The 23,758-nt window shown below is 29.8% G+C and overlaps 1 protein-coding gene across 1 annotated transcript in view; it reads right to left on the reverse strand.

Annotated features, from left to right (window-relative positions):
- The window catches only part of Megf8 (multiple EGF like domains 8), a 251,267-nt gene that overhangs the window by 91,296 nt on the left and 136,213 nt on the right, over positions 1–23,758 (reverse strand). The window contains exons 19-21 of the mRNA XM_085820327.1: positions 22,141–22,519; positions 20,646–20,924; positions 5,184–5,345 (exon numbers count right to left, since the gene is read on the reverse strand). Coding sequence (XP_085676453.1) covers positions 5,184–5,345; positions 20,646–20,924; positions 22,141–22,519 — 820 coding nt within the window. The remainder of the gene's footprint in view (positions 1–5,183; positions 5,346–20,645; positions 20,925–22,140; positions 22,520–23,758) is intronic.

Consider the following 23,758-nt stretch of genomic DNA (forward strand, 5'->3'; position numbering starts at 1 on the left):
CACAATTCAGATAAGTATTCCATCTTTCAATACAAAGGATGTCAAGTATGTCAGGAAAAAGCTGTGGGAGTTGCATTAAACTAGTAAAAATTTCTTCTAATGGTAGAGAAGTATAAAGGTTTTCAAAGTCATAACAATTAATGTTCTTGATTGTTAAACTTTTAATTTAATTTAATTTAATTAATATTAATATTTACAAAAAATTTTTCACTATAACAAAGGTAGCAGCTTGACACTCAACTTTACCTACATAAGCGTCATCTATATAATTTGAAGAACACACTTACTTCTCTTTCACAACACTTTTGCAGACCCCAACACTCATATAGTAGGTAAGTTAGAATTAAAACTTACTATTTACTTGCTTTAAGTATTTTTTTTAAAAAATTTTTATGTAGTATCTAAGTATTTTCTAAATATGAAATTATATTTTTAAATATATATTTATTTTAAAAATTGTGAATTAGTTCTTTTTGTTTCTTTTTATTTTTTATTTCTTATTGGTTTATATGGATTATGTATAGTTCTTTTATAGTTTCTTTTTATTGATATGCATATTCGTGTAGGGGAAGTTTCTGTAGACAAGGATTTCTAAAATACATTGGTTTCTAGATTTTTTTTATTATTTTATAAAAAATTAATTTTTAAAAATTTAATTTTTTAAGAAAAAGTTTAATTCTTGACTTTACTTGCTTGTTTCTCAAAAGACTTATAGTATTTTCCTTTTTGAACTTTAATTCTTAAATGTTAATACTTAAATGTTAAATTCTAAGGGTACGACTTCATTGGAATTAGTTTTGGTTTTGACTTTTACCCTTGCCTGCATGAATGACGAAACACGAATTGAATGATTGGAGAGTTAGGTTTGGAGGCAACTTCCCCTTGATAAGTCTGTCTCCTGCCTACTCTACGATCATTCACATATGCATTTTTTAAAAAAATTGTTTAATTTAATTTAATTTTAATTTATTAAATTAGTAGATTTATTTTCATGGATAGATTTTGCACTTGATTTCTTATGCTTCTGAATTTAAATGATATTGTAGATTAGTTCGAGAATTAAATCTTTTACATGTTTGCATATTTTAAAATTATTTTAAATTATTTTGGCTTTTTTCTTTTTTTTAGAATTTAAATTTGCTTTTTTACTTTTTTACTTTTATACGTATTTGTTAAGAATTTAAATTTGTTTAAAATTTAAATTTTATTCCTTGCAGCAATGGCGCAAAGAATATTTAATTAAATATGTATTTAAATTTAATTTTTTTAATTAAACTCAATTTATTCTTATGAAATATATATACATATAATATGCATGTACAGCATGGAACTTTGATAATCTGTGATCCCCTAAGCTATGAAGCCCTATAATCTGTGCCCAATTTTGAAAGTAAGCAAGCAAAACTTAAATTTTCAGAAAATTCAGCATGCCAAATTTAACAATTTTTTATTACATGTATTTACTATTGAAATTATTTAGCATTTTCTGCACTTACATCAGTGCTATTTTCATATAACAAATGTCGATCATAAATCTAACCAAATTTGCTTTACATAAATTCTGATAATTGGATGCATTTTATTATTATTTGAAAAATCTTTGACACATTTTTACAATCTTTTATTTCCTCAAAAATCTTACCTATCATCTCTCAACTACATTTCCTCCTTATTGGATGTATTTCAACATTATTTAAAGTTAAAAATTTTTGACACATTTTTATAGTTTTTTATTTTCTCAAAAATCATCTATTTTATCCCTCCACTACATTTCCTCCTTTTGCTGATAATATTTCCTTTATATATAACTGTATCTAAATATAATACTTTTATGTTCAATAAATTTTGATTAACTAAATAATTGCTTATGTGTAAACAATCTAGGTTTCATACAGAAATTTGAAAGAAAAAATGGGAATAAAAAGACCTATGATTTGCAGAATTTCACATAACTTTTGAAACCGAGCTCTACAAAATTATCAAAATTCTATTGTGCACATGACTGCAAATTACAAGTTTCTGCAAAATTTCATTATCTTTACTTTTGGGGTGAATGATAGATTCCACATGAACAATTAAAAATTTTTCGAGTAACATATTATACATTATTAGTACTGGTATAAATAACACCTGTTGAAAAATGTCATTAAGAAATACAGGTAAAACTATTTCTTAAATGATTTATTTTATTACAATTCATGAGCAGCACACTTATACACTGTAAAATATTTTAGACACTGTTGACTGGCAACAATTTCCTGATCTTTATTTATGGAGGACAAATACTACAAAGAAGGAGAATGCATAATCTTTGTTTCAAGAGTTTTGCAGAAATTCTGCATAAATATCAAAGTAACTTAACCGAAATTGTATACATGAAAAGAGACACAACACTTTCAAAACATTAGTGAGAAAAATCAAGGCTACTTAAGTTCTCAAAAAAACTTAAATTATTTAAATTACATTACACTTACATTATTTAAATCCTCTCTCAACATCAAACTAACACTGTAAACAAATGTAACTAAATTAATGGTATCACATGGAGCTACTGCTGCAAAATCATCATATATTCCATTGCTGAACATTTTTTAATCAATATTTATTTTATTTTAATTTAATTTACAGGAAATTATTTATTTCACATTCAACAAATACATTTAGAACATGAAAACTTTCAAAACTGCAGAAAATTTTGCTCTTGATGAGGACGGACCCGAACCTAATCGACCTTGAAATTGATAATGTTTTGATTAAAATCTACACCAAACATAAGGTTGTTGTTTTCAGGACTGTGGAGTCAGGCAGATTTTGGGGTAAAAGGAGTCGGAGCCAGAGTTGCTAAAAACAGGTCGACACTGACTCCAACTCCAGTTTTTGTTGTAATTTGAAATGAAATTAAAATGAATTGAAAAAAATAATGACAAGCTGAGTTATTACTTTTATTTATGAACTGTATACGTTAATAAATAGTTATTTTCTATTTTATTGACATATTAATAAATAAATATGAGGATGAATGTGATATTTGCCATTAGCAATTACACTGATTCATTTAGTTACAAATCTCATTGGTAAATTTAGGTAAGCAGCAATAGCAGCAAGAACTCCTAAAATTGATGCCATTCTTAGGAAGTGAGCAGGAAAAGGAGCAATTATTGATCAAGTAACACAATAAGGAAGTACATATTTGATGATAAAGAGTCTTTAGAATTAAGAACTTGTTTAGAAGAAGTAGATAATCCTAATGTTTTACTAAAAAAAAGACTGTGGAATGATCTTGCAGAATTATAAACTCTTCTTTCTATACCGTATATAGCCACAAAAAAGCTGCAATCTGAAGAATTGACAGGAGACAAGAATGGGATGTTTGTTCTTTCTGAAATGGAGGGTTTATTGCAGAAGGAATCATTTCTTCGATAAAGAAAAGAGAAACTAATTTGCTAGACAATGAGATCTTGCTGGGTTCAATATATGTAGATCCGAAACAACGAATTTTCTTGGATGACGAACAAATTAAAAAGGCAAAGAAAGTCATCTATGAACTTTCATTAAGAATGAAATTATTCTTAGAACAATTACAGAATTCGAATCAGGACAGTCAAACTGCAGACACTGCAAATGAATCTCTACCATCCTCTTCCAGTGATGAATTAGATTTTGAGAAATATTTTTGGATAATATTGAAAAGGCTAAGGCAAAGCGAATGAAAATAAAGAACCAAGAGCTTTTAGATATAAAAATGAAGAAATACAAAGAAGATTTCTACACGGCCTTTGAAGAAATAGAGAAACATGATTACGCTTGCAAAACACCTCTTTTAGAACTTATAAAAATCTTTCCTGAAAAGTTAAAAGAAGTAGCCCTAACAGTAATAGCTCTTCCTCTTACTCAAGTTAGTGTGGAAAGACACTCTCAGCTCTGAAGTTTATCAAATCGGATCCATAGGCCTCCAACAAAGAAGATCTTGCCGAAGCTATACTGTTTCTTAGAAATAAATAATGGCAGTTTTTCTATTTCATGATAAATGCTAATTAATATAAATAACTTGCTATGCCATCATTTTTTTTTCTGTAGCATCTATTATTTTATTTATATTAAAAAATAAGCTGTAACCCATGCATATATGTTTACATATATATATGAGGGAGTTGGAGTCATTAAAATTCCAGAAGCCGGTCATTTTCTCTACTCACAGCCCTGGTTGTTTTACCTAATTTTAAGTCCTCTAACTCTCTGTTTTAATTCAGGTCGCCTGCCTGTCTAAAAAATAGTAAGTGCTTATAATAAATCTCCCTAAACTGTGGCATTTCCAAATCAATCCATGTCATATGATTCTTGCATAATGCTAATGATGCTTCAACAATCAATCATAATTACAAGTAAATAGTTATTTTATAAAGCTATAATGTCTGTAAGTGCTAATGATGCACTTATAGAAATGTTTCAACAAATAATATTTCAACTTGGGAAGCAATACATTTTAACAACCAATGGGGAAATTGGGAGCAAACTAGCGTATTCTGGCCTAGATTTTCATCTTGAGTATGTCACATTCCTGCCCTTGTTTGCTGCTCTACCAACATGTCACTGCTTACCTCTCTTTCATCATCATATTGCCATAGGATGTAGAAAAGATACAAATGTGATCAAGAATGGGCACGCAGATTCCACCTATTACAATGTGTAACTAGATTTATGAATATGCCTTTCAAGAGTACAGAAACATTCTACTAGCTCATAAATATGTAAGAATTTAGAAGAGAACATCAAGATATCATATTTGTGTGATCAAGAATGGGCATGCAGATTTCACCCATTGCAATGTGTAATTTAAGTTATGAATGCTTTTCAAGAGCAAAGAAATAATTAAAAAGAGAACACTATCACATTTGTGTGTGTGTGTGTGTGTGTGTGTATATATATATATATATATATATATAAGTTTTAAATATAGATCATGATGAAAAGATTATTATCAAAGTATTACATTGGAATATAATAAAGATGATTAAAATTTAAATTTTGCATGCTTTTGCATATTTATTTTAGAAATTTAAACCCAAATATTTGAGCTTTGCATAATGCACCTATATTTGGAATGCAACTTTTGCACTGAACGGAAGTTATCCACAAATGTTTAAAAGCAGTTTAAACACAATAGCAGAAAAACTAACACTCACTGAAATCTCTGGAAGCTGAATCCAAACTTCATTCAATGTATCAAACTCCCAAAAGTCTCTAAGTACATCATGCTCATCTAATCCACCATATATGTAAAGGGAATTATTGCATGCAGCAGATGCATGAAAGTGACGGGGTGGGGGATTATAGTCAGTAACAATCTGAAATGTAAACCAAAATGTTATTAAATAGGTTCAAGATAAATATGTGTTACTTGAACAATTTACATGCTTTAAAAATTACAAAATACATTTTACAATCTCTTTTCAAATATATAGTAACACAGAAAATACGTTAAAATCAAACTCTTGAATTGATTCAAAAACTGATGTACTTGCTTATTATTGATTTTTTACTAATGATTAACTTAATCATTAGTAAAAAATCAATAATAAGCAAATATCATTTAAACCGATCTTCAGGATTTTTCCATTAAATTCAAAATTCAATCTAGAAGCACCAAAAAATTTTATTTATTAAAACTATATTTTATTTTATAAAATAACTATTTACTTGTTATTATGGTTAAATGAACTATTTACTTGTTATTATGGTTAAATGAATTATTTTTTAACATTTCTGAAAATCAGAAAGTTGCTGATGATTTCTAGATTTGAAACTGCTAGATTAATAATGCATTGATTCTTTCATTGTGTAAATTCTCTTCTTCCCATTTTGCACTAAATTTATAGACACATCATTAAATTATATATATTTTTTAAGGTCAAGAGTAGTGTTTATGTCACAGGTATGCAGAATGCCATAACAAAAGCATCTTCCATTAATGTCACTTTTCACAGCAAGGAGAGTAGTGTTCATGTCATAGGTATGCAGAATGTCTTAACAAAAGCATAATACAGTACAGTCTAATATTTGTACCTCCGAATCATTAATAACTTTGAATAAATACAGAGTAAAAATAAAAAGCAATTGAAAACCTAACACAATATGCGCTAACAGTTGCTACAACTGGTGGCAATATTATAAAATTAAATAAAACATTTAAATCCATCCGATATTCAGTCTGGAAGAAACCTTAGAAATAAAATTGAGACGCACAGTGATTAACTGCATGGAAAGGTGTAAGAACAGTGAATACCAAAAATGAAAACAGTAAAAGCAAAAAGGTGATATACATATTGTTGTCAGGAGTTTGGTAGAAATAAAAAGTATATGTAACAATCTTTTTCCGAACTGATATCAAAAACTTCTATGACTAACTTTCTATTGTTAACATTATTTCCGTTAACCATACAAAGTTAGTCATAGAAGTTATTTAATTTAAAGTTAAAATTTTAATTTACAGTTTGTGTTGATATTAGCAATGTTTTCCCCATCTAATTGAGATTCTTGTATGCTACTTCAAAGATCTCTATTCAAGTGGCTGTGTTTAATATGTACACACACACACACAAAAAAAAAAAAAAAAAAAAAAGGAGACAGTTCTATATCTCAAGTTCTACTGGGCTGACTGACGAAATTCAACTTGTGTTTTTCATGTCTCGAAAGCGTGGATTATTATATACTTTGGATATATATTAGATTTAGAGTGCTAATATAGGTATTTTGACAAAAAATTGGATTTTTTCTGAAATGACATGCCAATTCTTTCCATATTTTGATTCTACGACTCAAAATATGTCTAAATGTTAAACTGGAAAATTTCGTGTGAAATTTATGGCGAAATTATAAAATTTATCTTGGTGAGTTTTTTTCAAGTATGTACACTGCTCAAAAAAAAAAAAAAAAAAAAAAAAAAAAAAAAAAAAAAAAAAGAAGAAGAAGAAGAGGGGGACAGTGCTATATCTCCCATTCTACTGGGCCGATTGACAAAATTCAAATTGCGTTTTTCATGTCTCGAAAGCGCGACTTAGGATATTAGATTTATATATAGCACTATTCTAACATAGGTATTTTGACACAAAATCGGACTTTTTCTGAAATAACATACCAATTTTTTTCCATATTTTGAAATGTTAATTGAATTTGGCAAATATTTATTAACATCTCTTTTTTTTATTAAACTTTTTCTCTCACATTTCGAAATTTAGGTTCATTCCAAATAAAATTTATCCAGTTTTTGTGTTTTATTTTTTAAATTTCTATTTTTAAATAATTTTTATATATTTTTCGAAAAAAATTTTGAATTATAACCTATAAAAGTTTTACCATCATCTTAAAGTAGGTGTATTTTTAAGCATATCTGAAAAAAAATTAGACTTTTTTATTCAAAATTTTCTAAGATATACACGAATTTACATATTTTCGAGTTTTGAAATTTGGCATCTTTTTTTTTGAGCGATAATAACGCCAAATGTGGTCTATGGATTATTGTTACAGTGAATTGCCACAGCTATTTTTAACCTTAAATTTCAAGTAAAATTTTACGGAGAATTTATTATATGACATTTTTTCCCTCAATGATGCCTAATAAATACTTATTAGTACTATATTAAAAGCTATTATTTTTAAATTATAGATGATATTATTCAAATTTTTAACTATTTTTTTAAATCTCTCTCTATCTTCCTTTTTTTTAAAAAAATAGAGTAAATTTTTACCTTCGGCGTTTTATCGTCTGCTACTTTACTTTGTTTAAATCGAATTGTCTAAAACTGAGAATTTTCATTTGATATTTATTTGAATTTTATGACATTAACTGCATAAAACAAACTGTTGCTTTTGAAGTGGCTGAAAGAGCGGCTGATACTATCATCTACATTTTTAAAGCACAGTATATTTTTATAGAAACATAAGATTTAGAATAATCATTTTTATAAAAGTCAAATTATGATATAAACATTCAACCCTCTAGAGACTGAATTAATGGAAGTTCAATGGTTATGTAGAAATGATTTGCAGCTACGTAATGGCTGGATAAGTCAGCAGGTTCTGTGGACAAGTAAGAATAATTATATAAACGACACCCAACATTCTGGATTCAATTAACAACGAGGATACGATGTTTATTAAATGAATTTAAGAAGTTTTAAAACATAAAAAAATCAATTCATTTTTTATCCTAAAATGTAATTTTGTGCGTAGCGTATTTTCATTATATTCTTAAAATTCTAATTTAGAATGTAATTGTCAAAAACTGAATCCTAATCATCAATAATATAATAAGTAATTATTACGGTTATTAATAAATCTTTCTTATAAAGTAATTGCAAATATTTCAAAAAACTTTCTGTCTGAATGCAAATATTTTTAATTTTATATTAATCAAGATTGCACATGATATTATTTATTTGCACTTCAATTCTTACCGTCAGCTCTAGTAGAAGTTACAAATCAATTATATTTAATTAAGGATTGAATTGGATTATTTAATTATGGCAAAGCACACGAGGGCTATCTTCCTAAAGGGAGGGATGCCTTCGTGGATGACTTTCTAAGGGAAACTGACTCGTATACACGTTACACATGGGGAAAACTAAGAAAACGCCCATGCGGCCAGCCCGTTCCTGGGATTCGAACTTTGGACCGAACTACCAGTGTTCAGCATCTTTACCGCTCGGCCGCTGTTGGGCTATTTAATTAAGGAATCACCATCTAAGTTTAGAAACAGCGTACCATAACATCAATTCAATTATTGGCGCCGTATCTTTCATGTTACTCCCGATTGGCAAGCTACATGATTTTTAATAAGTATTCGGGTTTTGCTAGTAACTTCACTTGGAAATCACGCTTAAACTAGGTTAGTTGGTTATTTGAACATAGAAAGAACATGGGAGCTATTTGGTTAAGATGCTTTCATAGAGAACCTTTGTAAAGAGAACCTAGAAAACTACGAAAACCAACCATGCAGCCTGGGTTAGACTTCGCAACAAACAATTAGTATTTAACAATCTTCAAACAATAGGCAACTGGTGAGGCTCCAATTAAATCTCCAATTTAATATTTTATTTGTAAATATTTAAAATGTTGTATTCTTACACAGAAAAAGCAGAATTTAAGTTTTGTTAACTCGTTAGTAAACTACCAAGCCGTAGTGCAAATGAATATTCAATTTTTTATGCAATAATTGTATTCACTTAATATTCTTGGAATATGAGCTAAAGACGGAAGATTAGAGAAGTGTTTAGATCCAGTGATATTAGGTTTGTCTTACAAGCTCAGGCACGAAAACGATTCTGCAATTGGCCGAGTAGTTGGCTTGTAAATGGCTGAGAATTAAGCAGATGACTTTTAATCTTATGTTTTCAGTCAGAAAACATATTCCAAATGTTTTGTATTGCATGACAATGCATCTTTTCATCATTCAATAACCAGTCGGAAAACTGTTTGTGTTCCAAAAATAAGTATGTGTACTCAATCGTCCTGCATGTTCTTCAAATTTGTCTTCTTGTGATTTTTTTCTTTCCCAAAAACTAAAGTTGTCTCTCAAAGGAAAGTTTTTTGACACTGAAGAGACAAAAGGAGTATGACATCTACCTTTAGAGGCATGTCAAAAACAGATCTCTACAAGCCTTTTCTTCCATTACATGTTGTGCAGTCAGACCAAAAATTTGCATCAGTGTAAATTCTTTAATCTATTTTTATTACACTCTGATTACTTTATTAACATACAGTGAATATATACTAAATCTTTTAATTCAGCTTAAGTAATTCGGAATTTTTGACGAATTGTTGTCAGAACTAGGACTTAGAAGATAAACCAAATTAAATATTTCGATAACCCAATAAATTCAAGGTCAAAATTTCAATATTTTATTTTCGGAGGGAGGGGACCTTTTTTCAGTTTTGGTCCATTATCCTAAGTATATTTGCTTCGATTTTTTATTTTTCCATAAAAGCGGAAATTTTACGCATGGTATACATATAACGCATAGCTTCAAATTAAAATTTAATAATATACAGAGTGGTTATAATTAAAGTTCCACATTGAAACGGTCATAAAACTACTGGATCAAATGTTATCAAACTTGGAAATCGTGTAAAGGAGGTCATGGGAATTTATTTTCCGCGAAAAAAAGGAAGTTCGAAACCTCACCACCAGGGAGGGAAATGGCGCTGTATGCAATATTGTTAAACGAAATATGGTTCGGAATCTAACTTAACCTTTTGTTAAACGGGTTTAATATGTTGTATACCCTTAAGAAACTTTGAAGTAGGCAAATTATTATTTAAAGACGTTAAATTCGATAAATGTCGAGTGCGCCATCCCTGTAAGTGAGAATTTCGTCCGTGAAAACCACGAATTAGCGATTAGAAAATGTAAGATCGCAAATCACTCTCACAAGTGCGTACAATCTGGAAATCGTTTTCTTACAGATCGCTAATTTGTAATTTTTTAAGCCTGAATTCGGCACTAAAACATGAAGATACTGATTCAAAATGCTTTTAATCGATTTGGGCCAAAGAAATCTCTCATGTTATCTATCTAGTTCCATTGCATTCTCCTACTGCATTCGATTGCATAGCAGTCATGCCACACCGTTTAGTGTTGAATGACAGCTAGTTTTATAACTGAACCATTTTTCTCTGAAGAGCAGTCGACAGCTAGACCACTGTGATTGCTGCTCATTTAGAGTCAATGTTAAAATGTTTCGTGATACATGAACTACAGTAACGTGGCATTTTAGATACTATGATTTTTATGCAGGGCTGGGCCCCACCTCACATGTGTCACACAGTTACTTAGGCAACATTTCACGAATGAACGTCTTATAGGCCAACACTTCCCCTCTTCCCACCAGACCTCAACCTCTGTGAGTTTTGGCTATGGGGTTATCTCAAAAGCACTGTTTATGGTGATAATCTAAACAATTTGGCAGAAATGAAAAATGTGATACACTGACATGTCCGTAACATTCCTCCTGATATACTAAGAGCTGCTGTTGAGAATGCAGTAACAGGATTTAACTTGCTTTCAGAAAATGCTGGACGCTACATTGAACATGCATTGTAACATGTTTCGGAAAATATTAAACACATTTTAAACAGATGTTTTCGTCTCTTATTTCATTTAACAGTATTGTATACAGCACCATTTTCCCCTGGTGGTTTGTTTTTGTACTCTTTTTTTTCCCCGCGGAAAATAAATTCCCATAACCTCCTTTACACGATTCCCAAGTTTGATAACATTTGGTAGTTTTCCTTTTATGATCATTTCAAATTGGAACTTTAATTATAACTACCATGTAAATTAAACTTTAAAAGTTTGACAGTTTGGTTCAAGTCCCAGCTTTAAAAATATATATTTAAATATAAATTTTTGTATTAATCCGCTTAGAGAGCATGTTTTAAGAAGCTAATTTTTCTCTCGCGTTATAGATTGTATAAAAAAACATGATCTTTAATATGATTTAGATTGTTTCAGCCGATATAAGAATCGGGTCACTCGGTGGTACAGAATAAATCCTGCTGGACTGTTTTATTTCTTTGTCATTTAGCAAAAATCTTTTAATTAAAATATTTATCCTTTGGACTTCGCTTTAAAATTTATTTATAGTTAAAATGACTAGAAAATGAAAAGCTGTCTTCAGCTGAAATGCAATTCATGTAATTGATATTTTAAAAAATTGACAAGAATGCAAAATTTATGGAAGGCTAGCAATTGAAAAATCTTAATTTTCTTGTGTGAGCACTGAAAATAACTGTAGAAGAAAACAAGAAAAAAAGAGTAAACTGATGAATTCGTTGATTACTGATGAGATCTCAGCCTATACTAAAACCTTAAGCATTCTTAAAATAGTGCAGAAAAATATTAAACCTATAATTATTTAAAAGTGAATCAATATATAACTTACATATTAAATTTAAACCAAGATTAAGACTCAGTCTATCCATATGTACAGAAAATAAAAAAGCTAATTTTTATTCTAGATTACAGTCAATTTAAAAATCATCAGAAACGTCACTGGTGCTCCAAGAAATTGTTTCATTAGAGAAGAGAATGATGTAATTTTTTTTAATATTTTCCCCATGCATTCAGCAGCATCAAATTTGCAGCAACTGTATGACTTTACCACTCTTAGCAATATGATAACTTTTTCTGTAGGATAATTCAATCACATTTTCATCTTCTAAATTAGTTGAAAATATAAAGCAGAACTTAGGCAGCTGCAGAAGTTTATCAGTTTTTATTTGTAACTGGGGTGTTGGGTTTCTAGATGATGCAGCAATAATGAAGGATTTACACTTCCACTTGATAAAATTTCCCTACATATTACAGACGATGACTTGGGCTATCTTCATCTCTTGTGAATGAAAATCTGTACTGCATGTTCATCAGAATAGTTTTTTTTTTCTTTTCAGAAGGACCAATAGATTTTCTTGCTATTATTCAACCAGCCTCTTATACTGTAATACTTTTAACCCAGCCCCCAGGTTTGTCTTTGAAAATTCTTGCTGCAGATGCCAAATGACAGATATTATCCATAGTAGTTTTAGTTCTGTTCGAAAATCTCCTTTAGAACCCCTTATTACTTTTTATTTAAACAAACTTTATATTTAACAACTCTAATAGATCAAAACTGAATGCAGAAGAAAACTCCAGATTCAAACAAATTTAAACATAATATAACACTAAAGAAAGACAGCTAGATAACTCATTTGATGATTCATTCATGGTTAAAAAAATATTATTTGCTATCATTTTACACGATTTCGTATGACAAAGCAGGAAAGGGAGTGACTATATATGATGGATAAAGAATTTATCAACATAAATATTGTGTGGCAGGGCTAATTATAACTAATTACATTGCTTTTGTACACATTTTGGTCAGTGACGGTCCTTGCACTTACTTTTCCTTTTATTAAATGACAGATTTAAATTTTCTGAAAATTTTGTTTTTGATCAGTGTTTATTATATTTTGTTGTTTTCTGCCAACACAGTTAATTTTTTTTGCATACCTCCAATTAAATTGCTGTGCACCTCAAGGGGTACATATACAACAGTTTGAGAACTGCAGCATTAAATAAATTTCATTTTACTCAAAAGACCAAAATTTATATACTCTACAGATCTGGTATTTTTCACACAAAAGTACTCGCACAGTATGATCTCCTCTTAATATCATGCAGCATAAACAACAGTTATCACTTCAAACTACTAAGAACACTGAATACAAGACAATGCAAAGTGCACCTAAAAGCAAAGCTCATACAGCAATCTCTCAATACTCTGAACTCAGTTGAAAACTGATTCTTACAAACTTTCTCAAATCTTACATAAATCTTCCCTGTCCAAGAAATTTCTTGTACATTCGGATTCTACTACTGGAACTACTGGAAGGCATATACAGTTACACAAGGATGAATACAATTAGTTGCATAGGATCAGACTGACAGATTATGTTAATTTTATTAACAGTTAAATTTTAAGTTAAAGTTCCTTTCCTGTCAAATTCTTAGCTTCAACTTACTACTTCTGGCCAGAACGCAGTTTTGGAATCACACTGAATACTTAATGAGGAGGAGCTGTATTTAAACTGCGAAGTTCTACTTGCTGCTGAGTTAGAGAGAATCAGAGTTTCTGATTTGCGTGCATCTGCCTTTTGGCTACTCTCTCTCAAAGCTGTTATTAAGCTCGGTCGTACTCAGGCCGTTGATAAGCTTTGTAGTCAAATAGAGTTAAGGGGCCAACTCGATTAGAATCTTGATAGCTTCGGCTATATCTCTTTATTTAATCTCAGTTTTAGTTTTTTTCTTAGTCTCTTAAGTTCAAGCCCAAGTGTGGTTCAAGCCACACTCCAAGATGGAGTTTTGTTAAATCTTATTGGAATAACAAAGGGTTAGTTACCCTTCCATCTTGTCGTTTCTTGTTACACGAATTTAAGCGATTATTCGTTAACTAGTTCTTAAGGTTACTCACTTTTACACAGTGGTAAACCTCACAAGACCAAAGTGTTACCAAGCGTGACGACTTTTGGCGATAAAAATGCTAGCCACCAAAACCACTGCTAGCTTATTGTTAAGATAAGCCATTGACCACAATGCTATATGGACTTACCCCTGTAGCCTTATTTTTACAGTGATGCTTCATTCTTTCATAGCATTATACAAGAAGTACTACAATTAACATTAATTTTACTAAAATTATTTACATATTTACAAATTTGTAACAATATAATTTTTTGGTACCTTGCATAACTATTTAAGAATAGTCATACAGTTGTAAATGGACAAATTATTAGATTCAAAGGGAAAACAATTTAACAATTTTAGTAAAAGCTTTTTTACAAATAGCAATTTTTTTTCTTACTCTGAATTATTATTCATATAAATATGCATTTTTCTTATATTTCTTTACAGCTGTGTTTTTTAACTTTTAGAAGGCAACTCTAACATTCTATAATGCTGCAATCTAATTGTCACTATATTTAATTCTACTGTTCTTGCTTTTCAAATGTGTTTTAACAGATTTTAAATATATTAGAAAATGCGATACAATCTATTTCATAAATGTTTCTTTTTTTTAATTTACTAGTCTAGTGATTTTTTAAAATTGAATTTTGTTTATCATTTTAATAGATTATTTACTCTGAACTTTATTTATGAATCTTCCAATTGGTTGGAAAAAAAAGATTAATTTCATAAAATTTCAGTTGCTCAAAAAAAAAATGAAGATAAATGCAATCATAGAAAAATTGCTGGAAAACTCAATATTAATCCAAAATATAATAGCTTTGTTTATTAAGCTTTATCCAAGAGCATAGATTATACTCAAAATTGGAAAGGAAAATGGAACAGAAAAATGAAATTCCCAACACGAATGTTATTGTTGTGACTCAGCTCACTTGTATAACAGTAACATCAGAAGCCCATGAAATTCATTGTGGCAAAGAAAGCAAAATTATGCCTCTCGTTGGCAAGTGTCCTGAGCATCATACAGGTGACAGTATGACCTCTGTTCTGCTCCCAATTTTGATGGAGAGCAGCCTGAGGCATACTTGCCAACCTATGACACTCAAAAATCAGGAGATTTTTTTAAGAAATCAGGAGATTTTTCACAATGTTAAAAAAGACTTTTTAAATGATAAAAATATAGTTTTTAATAATGAATTAACTTTAAATAGTTACTAAGTCTTAAATGCAAGCAAAACAAAAATACCTTAGACATAAAAAACATTTTTATTACTTTCATCGTTAAAAAAAAAAAAAAAAAAAGGCACTTTAATCAGTTTTCATACAAATGTTATGGACAGTGGCAGATTTTGCTCTCATTAAGAAAGAAACTTCATAATTTTGTTCATAGCAATTACCACGTAGGCCTGCTTTCGCTAATAAAAGTTTTTCTAATGTGTCATCACTAATATTAGATCTAAATTTAGTTCTCGTTTTCGCAACAACACTGAATATCCTCTCACACTCCGCATTACTATGGGGAACTGTCAAGATGGCCAACATAATTCTAGAGAGTTCACTATATTTTAAAATTCCATCAGCACCTTTCAATTTTCCAATTAACCTCCACTGGGTGTCAATCCCAGCTGATTTTATAACTTCATCCAAGTTTTCTAATTGTAAACTGCAAAATTGTGACTGAAGTATATCAGTAGCAACATCAATATCATCATCTTTCATGACTAAACGAAGTAACACAGGAAATCTGTTCAAAAAGTACCTTATATCAGAAAAAGATGCATTTGCTAGAGCAGAAATATCAGCAACTTTAGCATGCAAAATCACTTCATCGTTGACTGGAAATTTATGTAGTGTGTAATCACATACTCGACAGAAGTAACTTCTAACATGAAGATAAAACTTACTTTTGTTTTCTTCTGAAAGTTCTTCCACTACTTTTGTAGTTGCAGCTCCTATTACCAAATCTTCATCTTTCTTCCAATTTTCTGTTTCACCATAAATCACATCATATATAGAATTACAAGACAAAACACAGACTGGTTTTACAAACTTTGATAAAATGTCTTTAAACAGATCATAAATCATTGATTGCAAAACATGAATTAATGGAATTCTGCTTTGTAGAATTGTGTTCAGAACATCGAATGCTGACAAAATGAATTGTAAAAAAAAGCAAAAAGCTTTGTTAAGGTCCGAAGAAAAAAACATAAATATTCGTTCTTCACAAGATAAACTTACAGTAATCGGAAAATGTTTCGTGTGTTGAGCAATTTTTTTTTATTTTGAGAGAAATTTGTATCAGCTTTACGCTTATATTTTGCAGTATTATTTTGAGAACTGCCAGTTGAATTGCTGAATGATGCAGAAATTATTTTTCTCAAACCCATTTTTAACAATGGAAGTAGTAACTACATCTTCATTTACTTTAAGTTGAAACTTCATTTACTTTAAGCTCTATTGAAAGTTATAAGGTACTTATAACTTTCAATAGAGCCTTTTATCTTAACTCTCGAAGCATTTACTTCTTCTTTAAAAAATGCAAGAAGTGGGTTCCATTGATCGAGGATTCTAGATAAGCATTTCTTTAAAGACAACCAGCGTGTACACACATGTTTCAAAATTTTTCTCATTTCAGTATTATGCAGCTGTTGGAACTGTTTCAATTTTTCCTTTCTTTTAGAACTCCTTTCAAGATAATAATAAATATCAACAATGTGTTCATCCACATTTAATGGTAAAGAAGCTGCCCTTTTTTCAGCTGCTAAATTTAAGAGGTGACAGGTGCACCTCATAATCTGCAAATCTGAATTTGCCTTTCTTAAAATGCCTGCAACACCAGTCATCAAGCCTACCATTACTGGTGCATTATCGGCACCAACTGCTAAGCAATTATTGAGAGGGACTGCATTTTCTTTTAAATTTTAATAATTAGCTGTGCTATATTAAAGCCTGTCAAATGTCCTTCTAAAGTGGGGACAGAAAGTAAACTGCACTCAATTTCTGAAGACTCTGTATTAAAAAAAGAAACAACAATTGGATACAGTTTTGAATTGGTATTATTGCTTCCATCCGTAGAGAGGCAGAACGGAGCTGTTTTAATGCAATCAATAACTGAAGATTTATTTTTCAAATCCATTTCTTTAACAATTGCACCTGTTTTGGTCCTTGCACTTGAGTATTTCTTAGCGATTTCACTATCGGGAAACATTTTTCTAAATAAAGCTACAGCGTGATCCGATGCATTCAGTGGCAGGTTGTGCTCCAGTAAAAAGGCAGAGAACAGACATTCTGCATTAATCACTTTTTGGTCTTTTGTTTCCGAAGAAAAATTTAATTTTTCGTTTTTTCAAAATAACTCATGTTGTCCTTGTGTTTATGTGTACGCACATGTTTGAGAACATCTGCCCTTCCACCAAGCGAAATCGAAAAATCGCAACGACAGATGGTACACATCGCAAATTTATTACACTTCCTTGAAGAAATAATGGAAGGAAAGTCAACTGTGTATGATTTTTGAAACGTGCACGAGTATTTCACCTTTCTCGCAGACATATCAAAAGACGATAATTTCTAAAACTATTTCCTAAAAGCACATGTACTCACACAACTCAGGACAAAATGAACGAAATAGCGAAAGAACGGCCAACTGCCTTGAGCTTGCTTTATGCTCATTGGCTAATATATGCCAGATGACATGCAGTGGAGCTCGATGCCCATTGGAGAACTGGAGAACGACGTTTCTGGATACGTATGCTGTCAATCACAAAGCAGAAATTCTCATCTGATTCGCAAGGTTTCATTTTAGATATAATCAAGAGAAAATTCAGCTTTCAGACGTCCAAAATCACATTTTTTTTTGTTCATATAACGAAGTATTAAGCCAAGTTCCATAAAAATCGTGAGAAATATTAAGAATAAGAAAAAGTCGGGAGAAATATATTGTAAATCGGGTTGGCGGGAGAGCGGTCGAAAATCGGGAGTCTCCCGCCTAAATCGGGAGAGTTGGCAACTCTGCTGAGGGGTATAGATCCACGGGTCTCTTTTGGCTAGCTGCCTATTTAGAGTGCTCCCATGCCACACAAACACTACGCATTTCCATGCATCCATGCCTTCTCCAAAATTTGAACAAAGGCTCTACGGTACCGTAATAGGCTTCCTTAACCGCTATACCATCTGGGTGGCACAAGATGAATGTAAAGAAAACTGATAAAAATTGGCTTACAAAACTGAAAAATATTTTCAAGAAATTAAAAAAAATAATTAACTTTCATGGACTTTGAAATATAGAAAAAAACCGTTTAATAACATATTTAAAAGTTTGCTGGCCAAGAAACATGGCTAAAATTAATTTGCTACAACTAAAAGATATATTTAGGTTGAAAATCTTAAAGACTGGGATAAAGTAAGTAAAACATCCTCTGACATTTTACTATGCATGAATGAATACTATTCAATTTCATTTTGTTGCCTTTATTTTCAATTGCATTTAAAATCTTAATTTTCAAAATACTTAAATATTTCACATACTTACATATTTCATGGTAAAAATTCAAAAAATATGATTAACAAATTTTAAGGATGTTTAAGTTATGAACTGACCTTCTATATTAATGAAAAAATAGTCTAATGTGTTTATAGATGACAAGAAGATGCCTTTAAAGCTAGAGTATATTTAGCACACTTTGTAAAGCATTTCAAGTAGATTATATATTGCAGAAATAATTAAATTAAATTATATTGATTTAAGAAAACAATTTTAGCATCAAATATAAGAATGGTATTCTGGAAGGGGGGGGAAAGGAAAGGTGCACACATAACAATATATTATGCATAATAATCATGCATAATAATATGCTATGCCGCAAAGAGATAAATACTTCTAATTCTTTTGCCTATAAATTAAAGTAAAAATATTGCCTTGATCAGGACAGTCGAGATAAAATTCTAATTGACAATTTGCGATCGATTATAAAATAAAAATAAAGCAAAAAATTAGCATGGAGTACAGTAGAAAGCATCTGCAGCTTTATTCAAATATGATTCTATTATAAAGATATTTTCCATATAAAGCATTAAATTACTGCTATTATGTTGAAATACTTATATTTAATAAAAATTAAATTACATTAAATCTAATAATTTTGGAAATTTTCCTTCAGAGTCTAATAATATGGCTGATTCTACATATATAAAATATATTAAATGATACATATTTGATTTAGAATTGTAAAATTACCTATAGAAATGTTAAATGACTAAACTTTACACATGAATACTAATTAAAAAATTAATAATGAATTGCATACTACTGATTCTGAATATATCTAAATAAATCTTTTATTCTATGAAAAGAATGTGAAATATATTTTACAGATTTTCAGATAAGAAAAATATTTTAACCATGATGGAAAAAAAATGCCGTCAAGAATTTTTTTAACATGTTAGAAGGAAAGTAACATATAAACATATACATATATATGATCAAAACATTTTTCTTATCTGAAAATCATATTTTAATTACAATACAGAATAATCTTAAATTTTTTTAATATATTAGAACAAAAGCAAAAATAGATGCATTCATTTCATGAATGAGAGACAAGATCCAGCACCCATACCTCATATTCATTTACATCGAAAGTGTTCTCATTTTGAGTAGGGAAGATAATGCTATAATTTATACAAATAAGATTGGTTATTTATATACATTTTTTAAGTTACATTTCTTTATATGTATTATTTATATACATTCATATATTTTTAAGTATTGTTGTATGTAAGCTCGTCAGTTTATTAATTTAACACAATCTGCGTGATAACTTTATTTATTATGTACTTTGTTAATCTAGAATTTGTGACCATTTATTTTATTTACATGTATTTAATTCCTATATTATTTAAGAGTTAAATGGCATTGGACTTATAAAGACAGCTCAAGAAAACTAAGGATATAGACACAAACCCCTTAAAGTCTTTGGCAACATTTGGGAAATTCCTAGAAAAATACATTTTTCAGGCTCTAGAAAAGACTACAAATTTCCAGAAGTACTCTTCCCCTCTTAGCTAATGGTATGAATCAGATACTGTTGAAAGCCACAGTTCAGTTGAGAATGCATTAAACTGTTGTGCTACTGACCTGACTACTCAGTATTTACTATTTTACACTTTGAATGATTTCTGACCCATGATATTCTACATATGTCAAGGAGAATTTCAGCTCATTTCTATATTTTCTATGTTACTTTTAGCTGTTTATTTTCACCATAAATTTTTGTTATTCACATCAATCATGCATAAAATTTCAAATTTTTACCACTCATTTTGCTTTCTTATTTAAGGAAATCTTAATAAATCCATAATACATTATAATACTATGATATGAATTCATTTTTAATATAATTAATTAGAATAAACAGTAATGCAGACATATCTTTAATTATTATATTATGAAGCATTAAGATAATTCCAATGCACTGACTGTTAAATTTGATGAAATAACAATTTAAGGACAGAATGAGAAGAAAAACATTTGTTAGAAAAAGATCACACTAATTGAAAAAGGAAAAACCTTAGCTGTAAAAACAAACGTACTTAAAAACACATTAAAATTAAACAAATATGTAATAAACATAAATATACTCACTTCCATCCATAAGTGGCTAGATGTGTTATAAATAAAAAGATCATTTAAACATCCAAAATTTGAAGAATATCCTCCAAAGAGCAACAGATGTTCAGAGTGCACATCTTTCAATGCTATTAAAGAATGCCCTATCCTTCCTGAAGGCAAATGGATGATTGAATCATTTCGAATAGTTTGTTGGTAGATGTACATGGTAGACCATACTAAATGATGCACTGATGACTTAATTGAACAGTCATTTCCTCCAAAGCCATTTGTACAAACACATATACCATACATCTGCAAAAAATTAATTATGTATTTGGCATCATATATACAAGTAACAATAGTAAAATTTGGCTGTTTTCTTAAAAAAAAAAAAAAACACCCTTTGAATTTTCAACTTTAATAATTATGAGAATTATGAGGAGAGACTATCTGATTATTCCTGAATATACTTTTGAAAATGAAAATTTGTTTACAGTTTTAAGTGCTTTCCATTTGTTTAGCATTGAAAGACATCTGCTGCAGATTTATAAGAAATTTGTTATACGACATGTATTTATTCATGATACAAGACTTACATTAAAACATTTAGTTAGGTAAGAAAATACTTTAGCACATTTAATACAGTATTAATAATCTAATAAGACTACAAAAAATGAAAATAAATTTGGAAATCTTCTGTAGAAATAATAAATTCTCAGCTCACTAAATCCAAAACATGTTAAAGCACAATTTATGAATATTAATTACAATTTTGATAGCCATGTGAAAAAATATATTGTCACAAATTTTGTATAATGTAACATGAAAAGTCTGAAAAAGGCGAAGCTTTGCGCAAGTCTATTTAACATTAAGTTACTAAATTGGCAAGATATCACCAAGCTGGTTATGGTTTTGGCAACTAATTTTTGTCGTCAAATTTGGCCCAAAGTCACAAACTTACCATTATTTAGCAACATTTTGGTCCAGTGCATGTAAAATTATAATTGGTACTGCAATTAATCCATATGTGTAACTGTACCCCACCTTTATATGTAACTTTAAATGTATATGTTTCCTAGTAATTTCAAGAAATGGAAGGTACCAGAGATTTCTCGCTGCTAGGGTAAAACTATATAAGCCCAAAGAGAGCATCAGTCCTCAGTTCAAAGTCGACTACACAGCACTGAGATAAGTCCGTATGAGCTCCGCTCTTTAGATGCATTTTGTTTTGCACTATGCTTAATGTTCTTAGTAGTTCAAAATGTAACTTCTAAATGTGCTCTGGGATACTGAGAGGAGCTGTATGAGTATTTCTGTGGCATGTTCCAGAACTATAAAGCATTCCTTTTAGTAAAATAAATTTTATTGAGCTAGCATAGGTTCTGTGTGCATTCAGTCTATTATTAACCCATACACACACAACAATATGTATACACAGTATCAGACATCAGTTCATAATTACAGAATATACAGCAGAGGAATATGTACAGATCAATTATATAATTTTTACCTTTATAAAATAACTTACCTTAACACATTTTCCTTGATTTGAGCTGGAACAATTATTAGGGCAGCTGGCAGATATGCAAGATGTGCCATTTGCAGAAACCGACAAAGTACTGTTACAAAGTTCTTGACTGGAAGATGTGATATTTTTGTGAACTCTAGCATATGAAGCATTGAACCCATGGGCTAATTTATCTCGTTTGAAATGGATGGTAAGATAGCCAGAGGATGCAGTAGCTATGATAGGCTCACTTAGATTAGAGCCACAATATGCACCAAGAAGAATATTTGGGTGTCCAGATGCCACAAAATTAGGAAGACCATCATACACATATATGTGATTGTGTGGACAAGGTACATTTATGTCTTTATATATGGTTACTTGCAGAAAACTTCCTGTGCTGAAATTGGAAAGCAAATATTTGAATATGAAGACTTTTTTCTCCAAACTTAACTTATAATCATAATCTGATAACATATCTAGGAGAAGAGAAATGAAATTTATAAAATATCATAATATATAATTATCACTGATAATTATAATGCATTAAATATAAAAGAATTGTGTACATTCTAAGGGAAAAAAGACTCAAAATAAAATTTTGGGTGAGAATGCATTTTTCATCAAATCTAGTGCCACTAGTGGCCAAGTGGCTCAGACCACTGAATGTTGGGGAATTTTGGGTTTGGTGAACCAGGTGAACAGGCTTGTTGTATGGTTGGTTTTCATGATTTTCTCCAAATTTTTTCATGTGTAATGTGAAGACAAGTTAGTTTCCCTTAGAAAATCCTTTACTACGGCATTCTTCCTCTTAGGCAGATGGCCCTTGTGTATTTCTTTGTATTCAAATATACTTAATCCTTAATCAAATCTGACATAAAATTTTAAAGCAATAAAACAATTTCTTCATATGCATATCTTAATAACCTAATTTTTAATCAAAACTGAAACATAATTTTTATGAAGGAAAACATACTGGTCACAGGCAGATCTCAATATTTTGAATTTAGTTATCTAGAATTTCTGCCAAAACCAAGATTTTTTTAACGCAAGCTTTTATAACAATTTATAGGAAAAACATCTGTACCTTATTTCTGACAAATCAATTCTCAAAATTAATTTTTTAATGTGACTGAAGAACAGATTATTATCAGGACATTTTTATTTTCAGAGTACACATCATAACAAAGCTCATTGCCAATATTCTAGAGTAACTTTTGTTTTTTTTAATGTTATTAGTTTAACCTTACTATTAAACATTTTATGAGATTACAGACATTTAATAACAAATATGGAGTAATATGCAACAAAATGTCATTTTACTAGATTTTTATTTTCAGAGTATAGTTCAGAACAAAGCTCATCGGAAATATTCTAGAGTAACTTTTGTTTTTTTAATGTTATTTGTTTAATCTTACTATTAAACAATTTATGAGATTACAGATATTTAATAACAAATATGGAGTAACATGCAACAAAATGTCATTTTACTAGAAACTAGTTACATAAAAAATTATTAATCACATGTCTACTATCACATGGTATGCTCCATACTTCTTTTGCATTAAAATAATGTCACATATAAAGCTTGAATTTTTATTACCCATAAAACATTCTATACAGTTTTTCCAAAAAGTTA

The sequence above is a fragment of the Stegodyphus dumicola genome, chromosome 7 (assembly GCF_044657685.1).
Source record: "Stegodyphus dumicola isolate Sdum_Otavi_A_Nest chromosome 7, ASM4465768v1".
Lineage (NCBI taxonomy): Eukaryota > Metazoa > Arthropoda > Arachnida > Araneae > Eresidae > Stegodyphus > Stegodyphus dumicola.